This window comes from Thamnophis elegans, chromosome 5 (assembly GCF_009769535.1).
Source record: "Thamnophis elegans isolate rThaEle1 chromosome 5, rThaEle1.pri, whole genome shotgun sequence".
In the NCBI taxonomy this organism is placed as follows: domain Eukaryota; kingdom Metazoa; phylum Chordata; class Lepidosauria; order Squamata; family Colubridae; genus Thamnophis; species Thamnophis elegans.
Window position 1 is genome coordinate 91,968,694 of NC_045545.1, and position 13,089 is coordinate 91,981,782.

At 43.1% G+C, this 13,089-nt stretch overlaps 1 protein-coding gene across 1 annotated transcript in view; it reads left to right on the top strand.

The window, feature by feature from the left end:
- Positions 1-13,089, top strand: part of COL9A3 (collagen type IX alpha 3 chain) — a 67,693-nt gene that overhangs the window by 24,656 nt on the left and 29,948 nt on the right. The window contains exons 12-18 of the mRNA XM_032218378.1: positions 645-698; positions 1,899-1,952; positions 2,080-2,133; positions 4,373-4,426; positions 6,357-6,410; positions 8,095-8,148; positions 12,764-12,817. Of these exons, the coding sequence (XP_032074269.1) occupies positions 645-698; positions 1,899-1,952; positions 2,080-2,133; positions 4,373-4,426; positions 6,357-6,410; positions 8,095-8,148; positions 12,764-12,817 (378 nt within the window). The remainder of the gene's footprint in view (positions 1-644; positions 699-1,898; positions 1,953-2,079; positions 2,134-4,372; positions 4,427-6,356; positions 6,411-8,094; positions 8,149-12,763; positions 12,818-13,089) is intronic.

Sequence of the window (13,089 nt, forward strand, 5' to 3'; positions counted from 1 at the left end):
ATAAATAAATATAGAATTGTACATAAAAATGGATAACGAATAAGGAGGCCATGAGTGAAGAGTGGGAAACAGAGGAGAGAAGAAAGATAGGAAGAGAGGGATAGGAGAGAGAGTAAGGGGGGGGAAGATGAGGAGGAGAAGGAGGAGTGGAATGAAGAGAGAGGAGAAGGAGAAAGGAAGGGGAAGCAGAGTAGAAAAGGATGCTGGAGGGAAGAAAGGAGGTAGGAGAGAGGCAGAAGAAAGAGGTGTATGGAGAGCAGAAGAGCTAATAATGGGTTTTTACCTTTCTGGACATTGATGACAAGAGGAACTGATGTAATTACTACATAATAAAATAGGATATTGGCTATGTAATAGTATACATGTGATTATATGTTATGAAAATGGAAAATAAAAAAAGTATATTATTAAAAAAAAAAGGAGACCATGAATGCAAGATAGAAATGTATAGAAAGGAAAACACTAACTGCAAAGAAACCGATACGGAACTGCCGTATGATATACAATGGAACGTCTTGTTCCTATGTTGTTTTAAGTCATGTGTTTGTTTTTGTTTATGTGTTTATGTGTTTAAAATAAAAATTTATATTATTAAAAAAAAGAAAAGAAATGGGATTCTGATTCCTTTTGCTTTTCTTCTTTAGGGGCACACCGGTGAGAAAGGAGAAGTTGGGCAAGTAGGCAAAGATGGGGAGAAGGTAAGGATCTTCGTTGCCTTGTAGGGTTTGTTTCCGATGGAAAGGTCCGTGAACTGTCCTACCTACATTTGGCCTCGCCAAGAAATGAGATGCCTGAGCACAGGAAAACTGCTTCTGTCCCTAAAAGCATTTCCTACAAAAAGTGAAATTCTGGAAGGGACCTTGGAGGTCATCTAGAACAGTGTTTCTCAACCTTGGCAACTTGAAGATGTCCGGACTTCAACTCCCAGAATTCCCCAGCCAGCATCTTCAAGTTGCCAAGGTTGAGAAACACTGATCTAGAACAGCGGTCACCAACTGGTGGTCCATGATAAAATATTAGTGGTGCACAGAAAAAACTATTTGCATTTTTTTTATTGCACTAAATTAGGGGTCCTCAAACTTTGACCCCTGGGCCAGATACGTGCAATGAATGCTTGTGTTGCTGCAGAGAGTCTCCCCCTTTGGGGTCTTTTTGTGTGTGTTGGAGGGAGGGCAGAAATTCTGACTTGGGGTCTGCTTCAGCCTCCTGGTGGGGGGCTTTGGGCGAAGGCTGGAGGGAAGTGCCGCTGGTGGCAAAGAGCCGGAGGGCCTCGTTCCAGTGGGACTGCATCATGGCCTGGAACTGGTTGACCATCTCAACCCACTGAGCCTCCAGGTGCCGGCACCTGGCCTTGTACTCCCGCAGGTCTTCCCTCTGCTTGGAAAGCCCATGCTTGTAGTCCTCAGTGAGGTGCTTCTGCTGTGCCTCCTTCTCGGTCAGATCCAATTTGAACTGAGCTGTTTTGTCAACTCTTCCTTGTGTTGGCTGCTTACCTCCAGCAACTGCTTCCTGTTGGGACCTTAAGGAGCCTGGGTGGGCAGGCGAGGAGTGGCTGGGAGGGGAGGAGCAAGTAGAGGCTGGCGAGGTGCCCCTCAACGTGAGTGACATCAAGCTGGCCACGCCCACCCAACTAGTCATTAGGCAGAACATATTAGTGGTTCGCGGGATTTAAAATTATGAATGTAATGGTCCCTGTGGTCCGAAAGGTTGGTGATCCCTGATCTAGACCAACCCCCGGCTCAAGCCAGAGACCTTGTACCATTTCTGACAAGAGGCTGTCCAGGATCTTCTAGAAAGCCTCCAGTGATGGGGCACCCACAGCTTCTGAAGGGAGCTTCTTTTTGGAGGACTCTTGACCGACTCTCGTCTTAAACTCTTTTTACTATTATTTTTCTCAGGGTTCGCGAGGATTGCCAGGCCCAGCAGGGCCTCCTGGTAACATCGGATTGCAGGTAGAACTAGCTGGATTTTTGTATTTAAAAAAAATATATATTGCTTTTGAAGTAATAAAAGCAGCGTCAAAATCTCGTAAATTAATACATCAGCCATGCTTTGCCTTGAATTGATCCTCATTTTCAGGGTCCCCGAGGATTAAGCGGAGACGTTGGACCAATCGGTCTTATTGGCGACAGGGTAAGTTGGACACCATCCTTAATCGCTCTGCGTTTTCTTGATCAAGCTTGCTTGCAAAAGATATTTGGTTACCGGGACAGAAGCAGGAAAGTTTTCAAGTTTGGCCCACAATTTGACCACTAACCTAACTAAAGATCTGGGGCATCCTTGTGTCTAGTTGTTCTTCCATCAGCATTATGTGGATAGTAATCAGAGGTGAAATTTACTTACCTTTGATACCAGTTCACAAATGTGAACGTACTTGCCACCTCCATGCATGCACAGAGCAGTGGTGGGTTTCAAATCCCGTCCCAACTGGTACGGTTGGAATGGGGCCGGCGGCGTCCTCATGCATGCAGCACGCACATGCGTCTTAGCGCCTCTGTGATGCTCCAGCTGCTCCCCAGAGCATTGCGCAGGGGCTGTACACACCATGTGCATGTGCGGCAGCGCAGAAGCTTTAAAACACAGGTAAGGAGCTCGGGTGGGTGGGTGCGCCGTCCGGAGCACCGTACCGGAACGGTATCCAGCGCTCCGGGCTGGCTCCAGTACGCCCGTATCAGAGCAATTTTAGCAATTAGCAATTTAATGGGTTTATATGCCGCCCAATCCCGGTGGGGGACTCAGGGCGGCTTACAAGTACAAATAAAATAAAATAACATACAGGGGGAGAATATAAAACAATACAAACAGTTTAAAAACACAACATACATCCGGTTTAATTGGGGGTTGACCTGATTTGAGTCAGCAACCCCAGGCCTGCCAGAACAGCCAGGTTTTGGTGGCTTTTTGGAAGGCTGCAAGGGTGGGGAGGGTCCGGATCTCTGTTGGTAACTTGTTCCACAGAGCCGGAGCAGCAACAGAAAAGGCTCTCCCCCGGGTGGTCGCCAGCCGGCATTGTCTGGCAGATGGCACCCGGAGGAGGCGTAACCTGTGAGTTCTTCTCGGGCGTTGGGAGGTGTGTAGCAGGAGATTCTACCGCCTGCAACCCACCACTGGTGCAGAGTGTCAAAAACGGATTTGATGACGTCCAGGCGGCTGGATGGAGCCTGCTACCAAGTGCGCCCGCAAAGGTAAATAGAACAGGGGGGGGGGAATCCACTGTGCCACACGATTTATATTAGCTAGAAAACAGGAAGTCCTGCTTTCTAGCTAATATAAATCGTGTGGCACAGTTGATTGTCGGAAATAGCATTTTGGCCTGTGGGGTGCTTAGATCTGGCCCGTGGCCCCTCCCCTGGAAACAACGGACTAGCCCACGGTGCCTCTGCTAGTGAAAATGGAGATCAGGAGTGCATGGCTCCATTTTTGCTGGCAGGAGGCCGTCACAGCTGAAAATGGAGTTTCAATGGTTTCTTGTCCACCAGGTCACAATCTCATTTCATATGGAACTTTTTTTTTTATAACAAACCTCCAGAACTGCTGTGGGCAGAGGGTTACTTACAACATGCTAAAAGTTAATGTCCTCAGAAATTTAGTCATATAACGACCTTGCTGATTTGTGAGGAGGATGCCTCTTATATGGGAATGACACAAAATATCTCTCTGAGTCTTTTTCTGTCCTTTGTTTTTTTGTTACCGTATTTTTCGGAGTATAAGATGCACCAAGGTTTTGAAGAGTCAAATTAAAAAAAAAAAGTAGGTAAGTAGATCGAGGGATAGAGAGAAATACAGTAGGTAGGTAGGGAGAGAGAAAGAGTAGGTGGGTAGATAGATGTTTCCAGGTGTATTTATCCATGTGCTGGAGAAGGAAATCGCTGACAATCTGCAGCACCTAAGACTTTGTTTCTGCTGGCACAGCACTTGATCAATCTAATTCTCATCAATCAGTTAAAGAGGGAAAACATTTTTTTGCACTCTGCAAACCTCCCCAAAACAGTCGGTCTTTTGCTCATTTCTGCCCTCCCCAGCCCCCAGGACCTCTCTGAAAGCCTCCATAAGGGTATGCACGACCATTTTGGTGAAGGGGGCGGGGCTTCAGGAAGCAAAAATGCTGTATTCGATGTATAAGACGCACCCCAGATTTTCAGCCTCTTTTTTGAGGGAAAAAGGTGCGTCTTATACTCCGAAAAATACAGTAAGTTTTTTCTCCCCCGGTTGAATTTGAATTTGAATTTTACTTTATTTGTATGCCGCCCTTTTCCCTGAGGGGACTCAGGGCGACTCACAATTCAAGGGAGGGGAGAGAGACAAACAAAGTTACAGAACATAAAGATCTGGATTGGGCAAAGATTATATTGTCCTGTTTTCTTGATTTCAGGGAGACATCGGATTCAGAGGGCAGCCTGGAATTCCAGGGCCTCCAGGGAAAGCAGTAGGTTTTCTTTTTGTATTGCATTCCCCCACACACACCAAGACCCCACATTATATCTAAGATATAACATGATTGCAGTGCTCCAGTGTTTGAGGGGCTCCCCCAAAGAAGAGGAGGTCAACCTATTCTCCAGAGCACTTGAGGGCAGGAGAAGAAGCAATGGATGGAAACTAATCAAGGAGAGAAGTAACCTAGACCTAAGGAGGGATTTCCTGGCGGAAAAATTAATCAGTGGAACAACTTGCCTCTAGAAGTTGTGGGTGCTCCAGCCACTGGAGGTTTTTAAGAAGAGATTGGACAGTCGCTTGTCTGGAATGGTATAGGGTCTCCTGCTTGAGCAGGGGGTTGGACTAGAAGACCTCCAAGTCTTTTAGTCTGTTTAAGCTGTAAGGGAGCACAAGACTGACATTCAGCAAGCACCAAATTTAGCTCCAGTGCTACTAGTTAAAATGATTTCTGGAAGCTGTTGTAGATCAGAAAGGGCCAATGAGATTCTCATCCAAGAAACTTTTTCAGTTCTGGCTTCTTGGATGAGAAGTGAAATGTTTTCAAGAAGAAGAAGAAAAACCCTCAAAAAGTTCAGCTGCCTTTTGAAAACATACATCTTTATGTTTTCATATAAATACCTTTGAGACAACCATGACATGGATTATTGAGAATCCCCATAGACATTCCCACCAACACTGGCAGGGCAATCCACCATATATAAACAAGGAGCAAACTGCACACCCACCTGCATTGATGATGTTACCTAGTCAGGTAATAATAGCAATAGCAGTTAGACTTATATACCGCTTCATAGGGCTTTCAGCCCTCTCTAAGCGGTTTACAGAGTTAGCATATCGCCCCCACAATCTGGGTCCTCATTTTACCCACCTCGGAAGGATGGAAGGCTGAGTCAACCTTGAGCCGGTGAGATTTGAACCGCCGAACTGCAGATAACAGTCAGCTGAAGTGGCCTGCAGTACTGCACTCTACGCACTGCGCCACCTCGGCTCTATAATAAAACGTCTGCAAGAAAACAACCAAGCCCAGAGAACATCCAGGGCCTCTCTTTTCAATCCTGAGCTACAGATATTATCTTCTTTTGAAACCTCCTCCTGCAAATCCCAAAGGTGCTTTTTTAAAGAGGCAACTGGACTTTCTGATGTTTTTTCTTTGAAGATGTTTCACTTCTCATCCAAGAAGCTTCTTCAGCTCTCACTGGATGGGAGGGAATGGAAGGATTTATACTCCTTGCAGACAGCTGGTCATTTGCATTCTTTTAGCGAGTTGTTAAGGCCACCTGGGGATTCATCCAGTCTTCAGGTCACCTGAGTAGTGCTTTCCATTCTCCACCACTTAATCAGAGCTGAAGAAGCTTCTTGGATGAGAAGCAAAAGGTCTTCAGAGAAAAACCAGAAAGTCCAGTTTTCTTTTGAAAAGCACCTTTGGGACAACTATGACCTGGATGATTGAGACTCTCCATAGAGATCCCCACCAACACTGGCAGGGCAATCCACCATAAACAAGGAGCAAACCCAACACTCACCGGCACTGATAATGTTATCTAGTCTGGTAATGAAACGTCCGCAAGAAAACAACCGAAGTCAGAGAGCATCAAGAGCCTCTCTTTCCAATCCTGAGCTACAAATATTCTCTTATCTTGGAACCTCCTCCTGCAAAGACGATGCAGAGACACAACTTTTTTCCCCCATCTATGTTGTTTTGAAGGGGAGGGCTTTGATTAAAGGCCACCAAGGTTTTCGAGGTCCAAAGGGTGATGCAGTAAGTGTAATTCCCACTTTCATTGTGTGTTGTTGTTGTTGTTTAAGGTGGTGTGCAGTGCTCTCAGATGGACAAATATTATTTTACTTTTGGGTAAATCAAGAGATCGGCTGGTACTCGGGGAAGAGGTGATGTGTAATGGATTATTATTTAACCATTTCAGGGGTCCCGTGGTGACAGAGGCCACCAAGGATTTCGCGGTCCAAAGGGTGATGCAGTAAGTGTCATTCCCACTTTCATTGTGTGTTGTTGTTGTTGTTTAAGGTGGTATGTGTTATATACAGTGGTGGGATTCAGCCAGTTCGCACCACTTCGAGAGAACTAGTTGTTAAGTTTCTGAGCAGTTGGGTGAACTGATTGTTGGAAGAAATCATTAGGGCAGAGAACCGGTTCTTAAATTATTTGAATCCCACCACTGGTTATATATCTATCAAGTGACTTGCTTTATGGATAAGCAAAGCAGGCAGTTTGCCATTGTTCGTGTAGATCCAAATGAGGGTTGAGAAATAATTTCACTCTGCAACTGCTCTGGTTTACAGCCAGTCCTCAATTTATAACCAGTACTCATAGCCCTCGACTTACAACAGTTCATTTATTGACCGTTCAAAGCAGGGGTGGGTTCCAACAGGCACTACTGTAGGTTCGCTCATGGGCAAGCTTCGCACTGGATGCGTGCTGTGCACACATGTGCAGTTCAATTAAAAAAATGTTCTGCGTATGCGCAGAAGCCAAAAGCAAGACAGCAGTGACCATGGCGCCACTGGGAGTACCTGGGGGTGGTGGTGGTGGTAGATCTGTGTCACTGCTGGTTCCAGCGACCCAGGCTGCCAAACCACTACCGGTTCGGCTGAATTGGGCCGAACTGGTAAGAACCCACCACTGGTTCAAAGTTACAACAGCACTGAAAATAAGTGACTTATGACCGTTTTTCACACTTACAACCATTGCAGCATCCCCATGGTCACACAATACATTTAGGCAAGAAAAACGAAATGCACAGGTACAGTATAGGTGGTACCTTGCTCAATAGTAGTAACTGTGAAAGGGATCTTGGAGTCCTAGTGGGCAACCATTTAAATAGGAGCCAGCCGTGTGCAGCAGCTGCCAAAAAAGCCAACCCAGTTCTAGGCTGCATAAACAGAGGGACAGAATCAAGATCACGTGAAGTGTTAATACCACTTAGTAAGGCCTTGGTAAGGCCACACTTGGAATACGGCATTCAGTTTTGGTCACCACGATGTAAAAAAGATGTGGAGACTCTAGAAAGTGCAGAGAAGAGCAACAAAGAGGATTAGGGGACTGGAGGCTAAAACATATGAAGAACGGTTGCAGGAACTGGGTATGTCTAATTTAATAGAAAGAAGGACTAGGGGAGACATGATAGCAGTCTTCCAATATATCAGAGTTGCCACAAAGAAGAGGGAGTAAAACTATTCTCCAAGGCACCTGAGGGTAGAACAAGAAGCAATGGGTGGAAACTAATCAAGGAGAGAAGCAACTTACAACTGAGGAGAAATTTCCTGACAGTTAGAACTATTAATGAGTGGAACAGAAGTTGCCTCCAGAAGTTGTGAATGCCCCAACACTGGAAGTCTTTAAGAAGATGTTGGATAGCCATTTGTCTGAAACGGTATAGGGTTTCCTGCCTAGGAAGTCAATGGGGAAGCCAGATTCACTTAACAACTGAACAATTGAAATGATTCACTTAACAACTGTGGCAGGAAAGGTCATAAAATGGGGCAATGATTCACTTATGTCTGGCTTAGTAACAGAAATTTTGGGCTCAATTGTGGTCGTAAATCAAGGACTATCTGTATGCACTGCCTTGCTAAAGGACTTGATAGGTCTTCCTTGGGTGTCATTGATGTCTTCTAGAAAATTCTCTTCTTTTCTTTTTCCAGGGTCCACCAGGACCAAACGGAGCTGCTGGGAGCGCTGGGCCTCGCGGAGAACCTGTAAGCCATTTTTATGCAAAGTTCCTTGCTGACTGTGCGATGCAAACATACTTAACAACATGCAGGTTGAGTTCACAAAACACAGAGAACCTGCATCTAGATTCAGACATTACAAATGATGCTGTCCCACCCCTCCCAAATTAAGCTAAATGATGAGTTGATGTCATCACCTACACAAACAACTTGTGAAGTCTATGGCTTCGTTTCCAACACATAATGCAATACGTACCCTAAACCCATGTAATAATAATAATAATAATAATAATAATAATAATAATAATAATAATAATAATAATAATCGTATACAAACCGACAAAATACTGGCGCATAATACACCAGACATCACACTGGTTGAGAAAAATAAGGTCACAATCATAGACATCGCAATACCAGGTGATAGCAGGGTCGCCGAGAAGGAACATGAAAAAATCGCAAGATATCAGGACTTAAAAATCGAAATTCAACGACTATGGCACAAACCAGCAGTGGTAATTCCAGTGGTAATTGGCACACTGGGTGCTATTCCAAAAGCACTGGAATTACATTTAAAACAGTTAAAAATTGACAAAATCACCATCAGTCAAATGCAAAAAGCCGCACTGCTTGGATCTGCACGCATATTAAGAAAATACGTTACGACGTCCTAGGCCCCTGGGTGGGGCCCGACTAGTAACCAATGCCAAATCCGGCGAAACAACTGGCCGCTGTGATACAATTGTATAATAATAATAAAAAAAAAAAATCGAAATTCAACGACTATGGCACAAACCAGCAGTGGTAATTCCAGTGGTAATTGGCACACTGGGTGCTATTCCAAAAGCACTGGAATTACATTTAAAACAGTTAAAAATTGACAAAATCACCATCAGTCAAATGCAAAAAGCCGCACTGCTTGGATCTGCACGCATATTAAGAAAATACGTTACGACGTCCTAGGCCCCTGGGTGGGGCCCGACTAGTAACCAATGCCAAATCCGGTGAAACAACTGGCCGCTGTGATACAATTGTATAATAATAATAATAATAATGACCTGCACAATAATAATAAAATAATTAATAATAAAATAATAATTGGCACAAATGGCATTAAGGCCAAAATCGAAAAATCCTCTGATGATGCCAAATGCAGACTGTGCAAAGAAGTTGATGAAACTGTTGATCACATACTCAGCTGCTGTAAAAAAAATCGCGCAGACTGATTATAAATTGCGGCACAATTCAGTAGCACAAATGATCCACTGGAATTTGTGAAAATAAACAAGTATGGTTCATTGACATTGCAATACCTGGAGATGCACGAATTGAAGATAAACATCAAGAAAAAAATCACAAAGTACCAGGACTTGCAAATTGAAGTTGAGCGACTGTGGAAAAAGAAATCGAGTGTTGTCCCGATTGTAAGTGGAGTCTTTGGAGCAATACCTAAAGGGCTACCTCGCTATTTGGAAATTCTAAATTTATCTGACTTGAACATACTGATTCTACAAAAAACCACCCTACTTGGAACAACTTATATCCTCCGACGTTACCTTAACAGTTCCTAGGTTCTTGGTTAGGACTCGAGCTGTTGAGCTACCAACCAGCCCCAAAGGCTTTGAATCTCACCAAAGATTAACCATATAATAATAATAATAATAATACCACCACCTAGGATCCTGGCAGCAATCTGTATCAACCATCAGTGCCAGTTAATAATATTTGTGAAATATTTTTAAATGTTCAGTTGACTGAGTTTCATGTTTAATGAATAAAAGGGCGATGATGATGATTCTTCTGTCTCCAGGCACAGCCACAGTCACTATCCAGACTTAGTTGTCGATAAGAAAGACAAAAATAGTGGACATGGCAGTGCCTGGAGACAGCAAAATAGAAGAGAAGAACTGTAGAAGATAATAAAATACAAAGCCCTACAAATAGAAATAGAATGACTATGGCGAAGGCAAGCAAGTGTAGTACCAATAGGTGCCTTGTGTGTAATCCCAAAACAACTGGAGCATCACTTGAATACCAGTGGCATTGACAAATTCGCCATCAGTCAATTGCAGAAGGCAACTGTACTTGGAATTGCTTTTTTCAGCCATTAGCTATGCTCATACAACTTTTTTATTATTCTTTACTTATTTATTATTCATTCATTCTTTCATTATTTTTCTCATTTATATAGTCCACCCATCTCAAATATATGACTCCGGGCAGCTCACAAAGAATTAAAAAATAATATAAGAACAACAAAACAATTCAATAATTTAAGAACGCTAAAAACCATCCAACAAAATTTATAGCTGAAGTAGTCAACGGTCATCCATAGTAATCAATGGAGCCACTCCATAGCATAAGCCAATGTTTCTTAACCTGGGCAAATTGTAAGATAGGTGGACTTCAACTCCCAGAATTCCTCAGCCTGCAATGCAGACAGATAGACAATTATTTATTCATTCAATTTCTACACTTGCCCATCTCAATTGATGAATAGAATAGGAAATAGAATAGAATATAGACTAGACTAGACTAGATTAGACTACGATAGGATAGGATAGGATAGGATAGGGAATAGACTGGAATAACATAATTGGAAGTGACCTTGGATACACATTTAAAACAATTAAAAACATTTTAAAACCAATAATAAAACACCAAAAAATAAATAAACAAAGTTCTAAGCCACATTAATTTATTTCCTTATATTCTTGGGATAATAAAAATTGTGATGGCTAACTGGTGGACTGATGGCTAACATGTCAGAGAGAAAAGTGCAAGTCAAATTTGCAGATAGAAGGCCCAATTTCAATCACCGCTGCAGCTGTGTGGTTTGGCTTAGTGAGAACTGTCTCACCTGGTTCTCATAAAAGGGATATTTTATATCACCCTGAAATCTCAGCCCTTAGATATTGGATTAAAAGCTTCCCCAGAGGGTTTTCAATTGTAATAGAGTCTTATTATCTGCTATCAAGAATCAAGAGCGGCTGGTGTTCTGTTTCTATAGCTACTGTGTTTTAAATAAGAAGCACTGGCAAAATGAGGAGGTTTAAGTGATTTTGAATTACGTAATGGAAGGGGGAAAGTCCTGTTGGAAGAAATGTCCGTCTGGGTTCAGTTCCAAGCGGGGAAAAAGACACTGGAAACATGGAGGCTGCTTGGAAAGATGGTTTAATGGTGGACAGGATCACGTGGTTTGAGATCTTGGGCACAAAAAGGGAAGAGAAGCTGAGAGTGTTTGGGTTTTATGCCCTCTCTGGGCTTTTGAATTTGAACTTGTATTCTGATTGGTTGTCAGGCTCCCATGGGGCCATGCAGGGGCAACTCTGTAGGCTGTCCTGAGTCCTAGGCTTGGTTGACCCTTGCTGGGTGATGATGTAATGAAGGGGCTTTGGGCAATTCCTCCTATGGCTCTGCCTGAAGGAGGTAGATCTTTGTTGTGTAGAATAGCTTGGCTCAGGCCTTAATGGCCCATTGCCAAGGTGGGGGGGCTGGCTGAGTTTTTGCCTCCCTTTTAGGGGAAATATTGTGCCATTTTAATATTTCCTAAAATATTTCATTTTCCTAGGAGAGGGGTGGGTGCCATCTTCCTACAAAGTATTATATGCAGCCTAGAAGGCTCTTAGTCATAAATTCAATTTTCCTTAGATGATTTCCCCAAATCTAAGGAAGTGAAAGGCACTTTGAGTGGTTGAATATACAGGTGAAACTCGAAAAATTAGCCTATTGTGCAAAAGTTCGTTTATTTGAGTAATGCAACATAAAAGATGAAACTAATATATGAGATAAACTCATTACATGCAAAGCAAGATAGTTCAAACCATGATTTGTCATAATTCTGATGATTATGGCTTATAGCTCATGAAAACCCCAAGTCCACAATCTCAGAAAATTAGAATATTGTGAAAAGGTGCAATATTCTAGGCTCAAAGTGTCCCACTCTAATCAGCTAATTAAGCCATAACACCTGCAAAGGGTTCCTGAGCCTGTAAATGCTCTCTCAGTCTGGTTCAGTAGGAATCACAATCATGGGAAAGACTGCTGACCTGACAGTTGTGCAGAAAACCATCATTGACACCCTATATAAGGAGGGAAAGCCTCAAAAGGTAATTGCAAAAGAAGTTGGATGTTCCCAAAGTGCTGTATCAAAGCACATTAATAGAAAGTTATATGTGTGTGTTTGTGTGTGTGTGTGTGTTTGTGTGTATTCCAACATAACTCCAACATAATGTCTTGAGCAATTTCAGCCAAAATTGGTACACAGATTACTTAGCCTCTGGAAACTAATACTGTGGGGGTAAGACACCCCTAACACCCCTTGCAGTGTATGTTCTATGTTCTATGTTAAGATACAGCCTGTTGTGCCTTAAAATGGTGTCTACCGTACTGCTTTAAAGTGGTTTCTAATTCACAGTACTCCACAAGGGGGCTCCCTCTGGTAAGGGGGAAAATCCAGCATGAGAAATTGCGGTGATGTTCATGGAAGGAGAGTTAGGATAAATAAATACCCAAGCAGCGCAAGGTTATCAGCTAGTAAGAAATAAATGTCATTCAATTGTATTTAAAAATAAATAATAAACCCATATATTCCATCCATAAATCCTTCTTTCTGCTTATTCATCCTGTTTTGCTCTTTCAGGGCATACCTGGGAAAAATGGAAGAGACGGAGCACACGGACTTGATGGTGAGAAGGTGTGTAGTCCTATTTAAAAGTCTTCAATTTCTTACTTATCAAGCAGAATATTTGTAACTCGGGGGTTGTATGAGGAGGCCTCTCTGAGCTTGGTTATTTTTGGACAACCCTTGATCTGAAATTATATCAGAGTTTCCTGCTCGAGTAAGGGCTTGGACTAGAACCATGATAGTGAACCTATGGCACACATGCCACAGATGGCATGCAGAGCCCTCTCTGTGGGCATGTCAGCCGTTGCCCCAGCTCAGCTTCACCATGCGCGCCAGTGGTG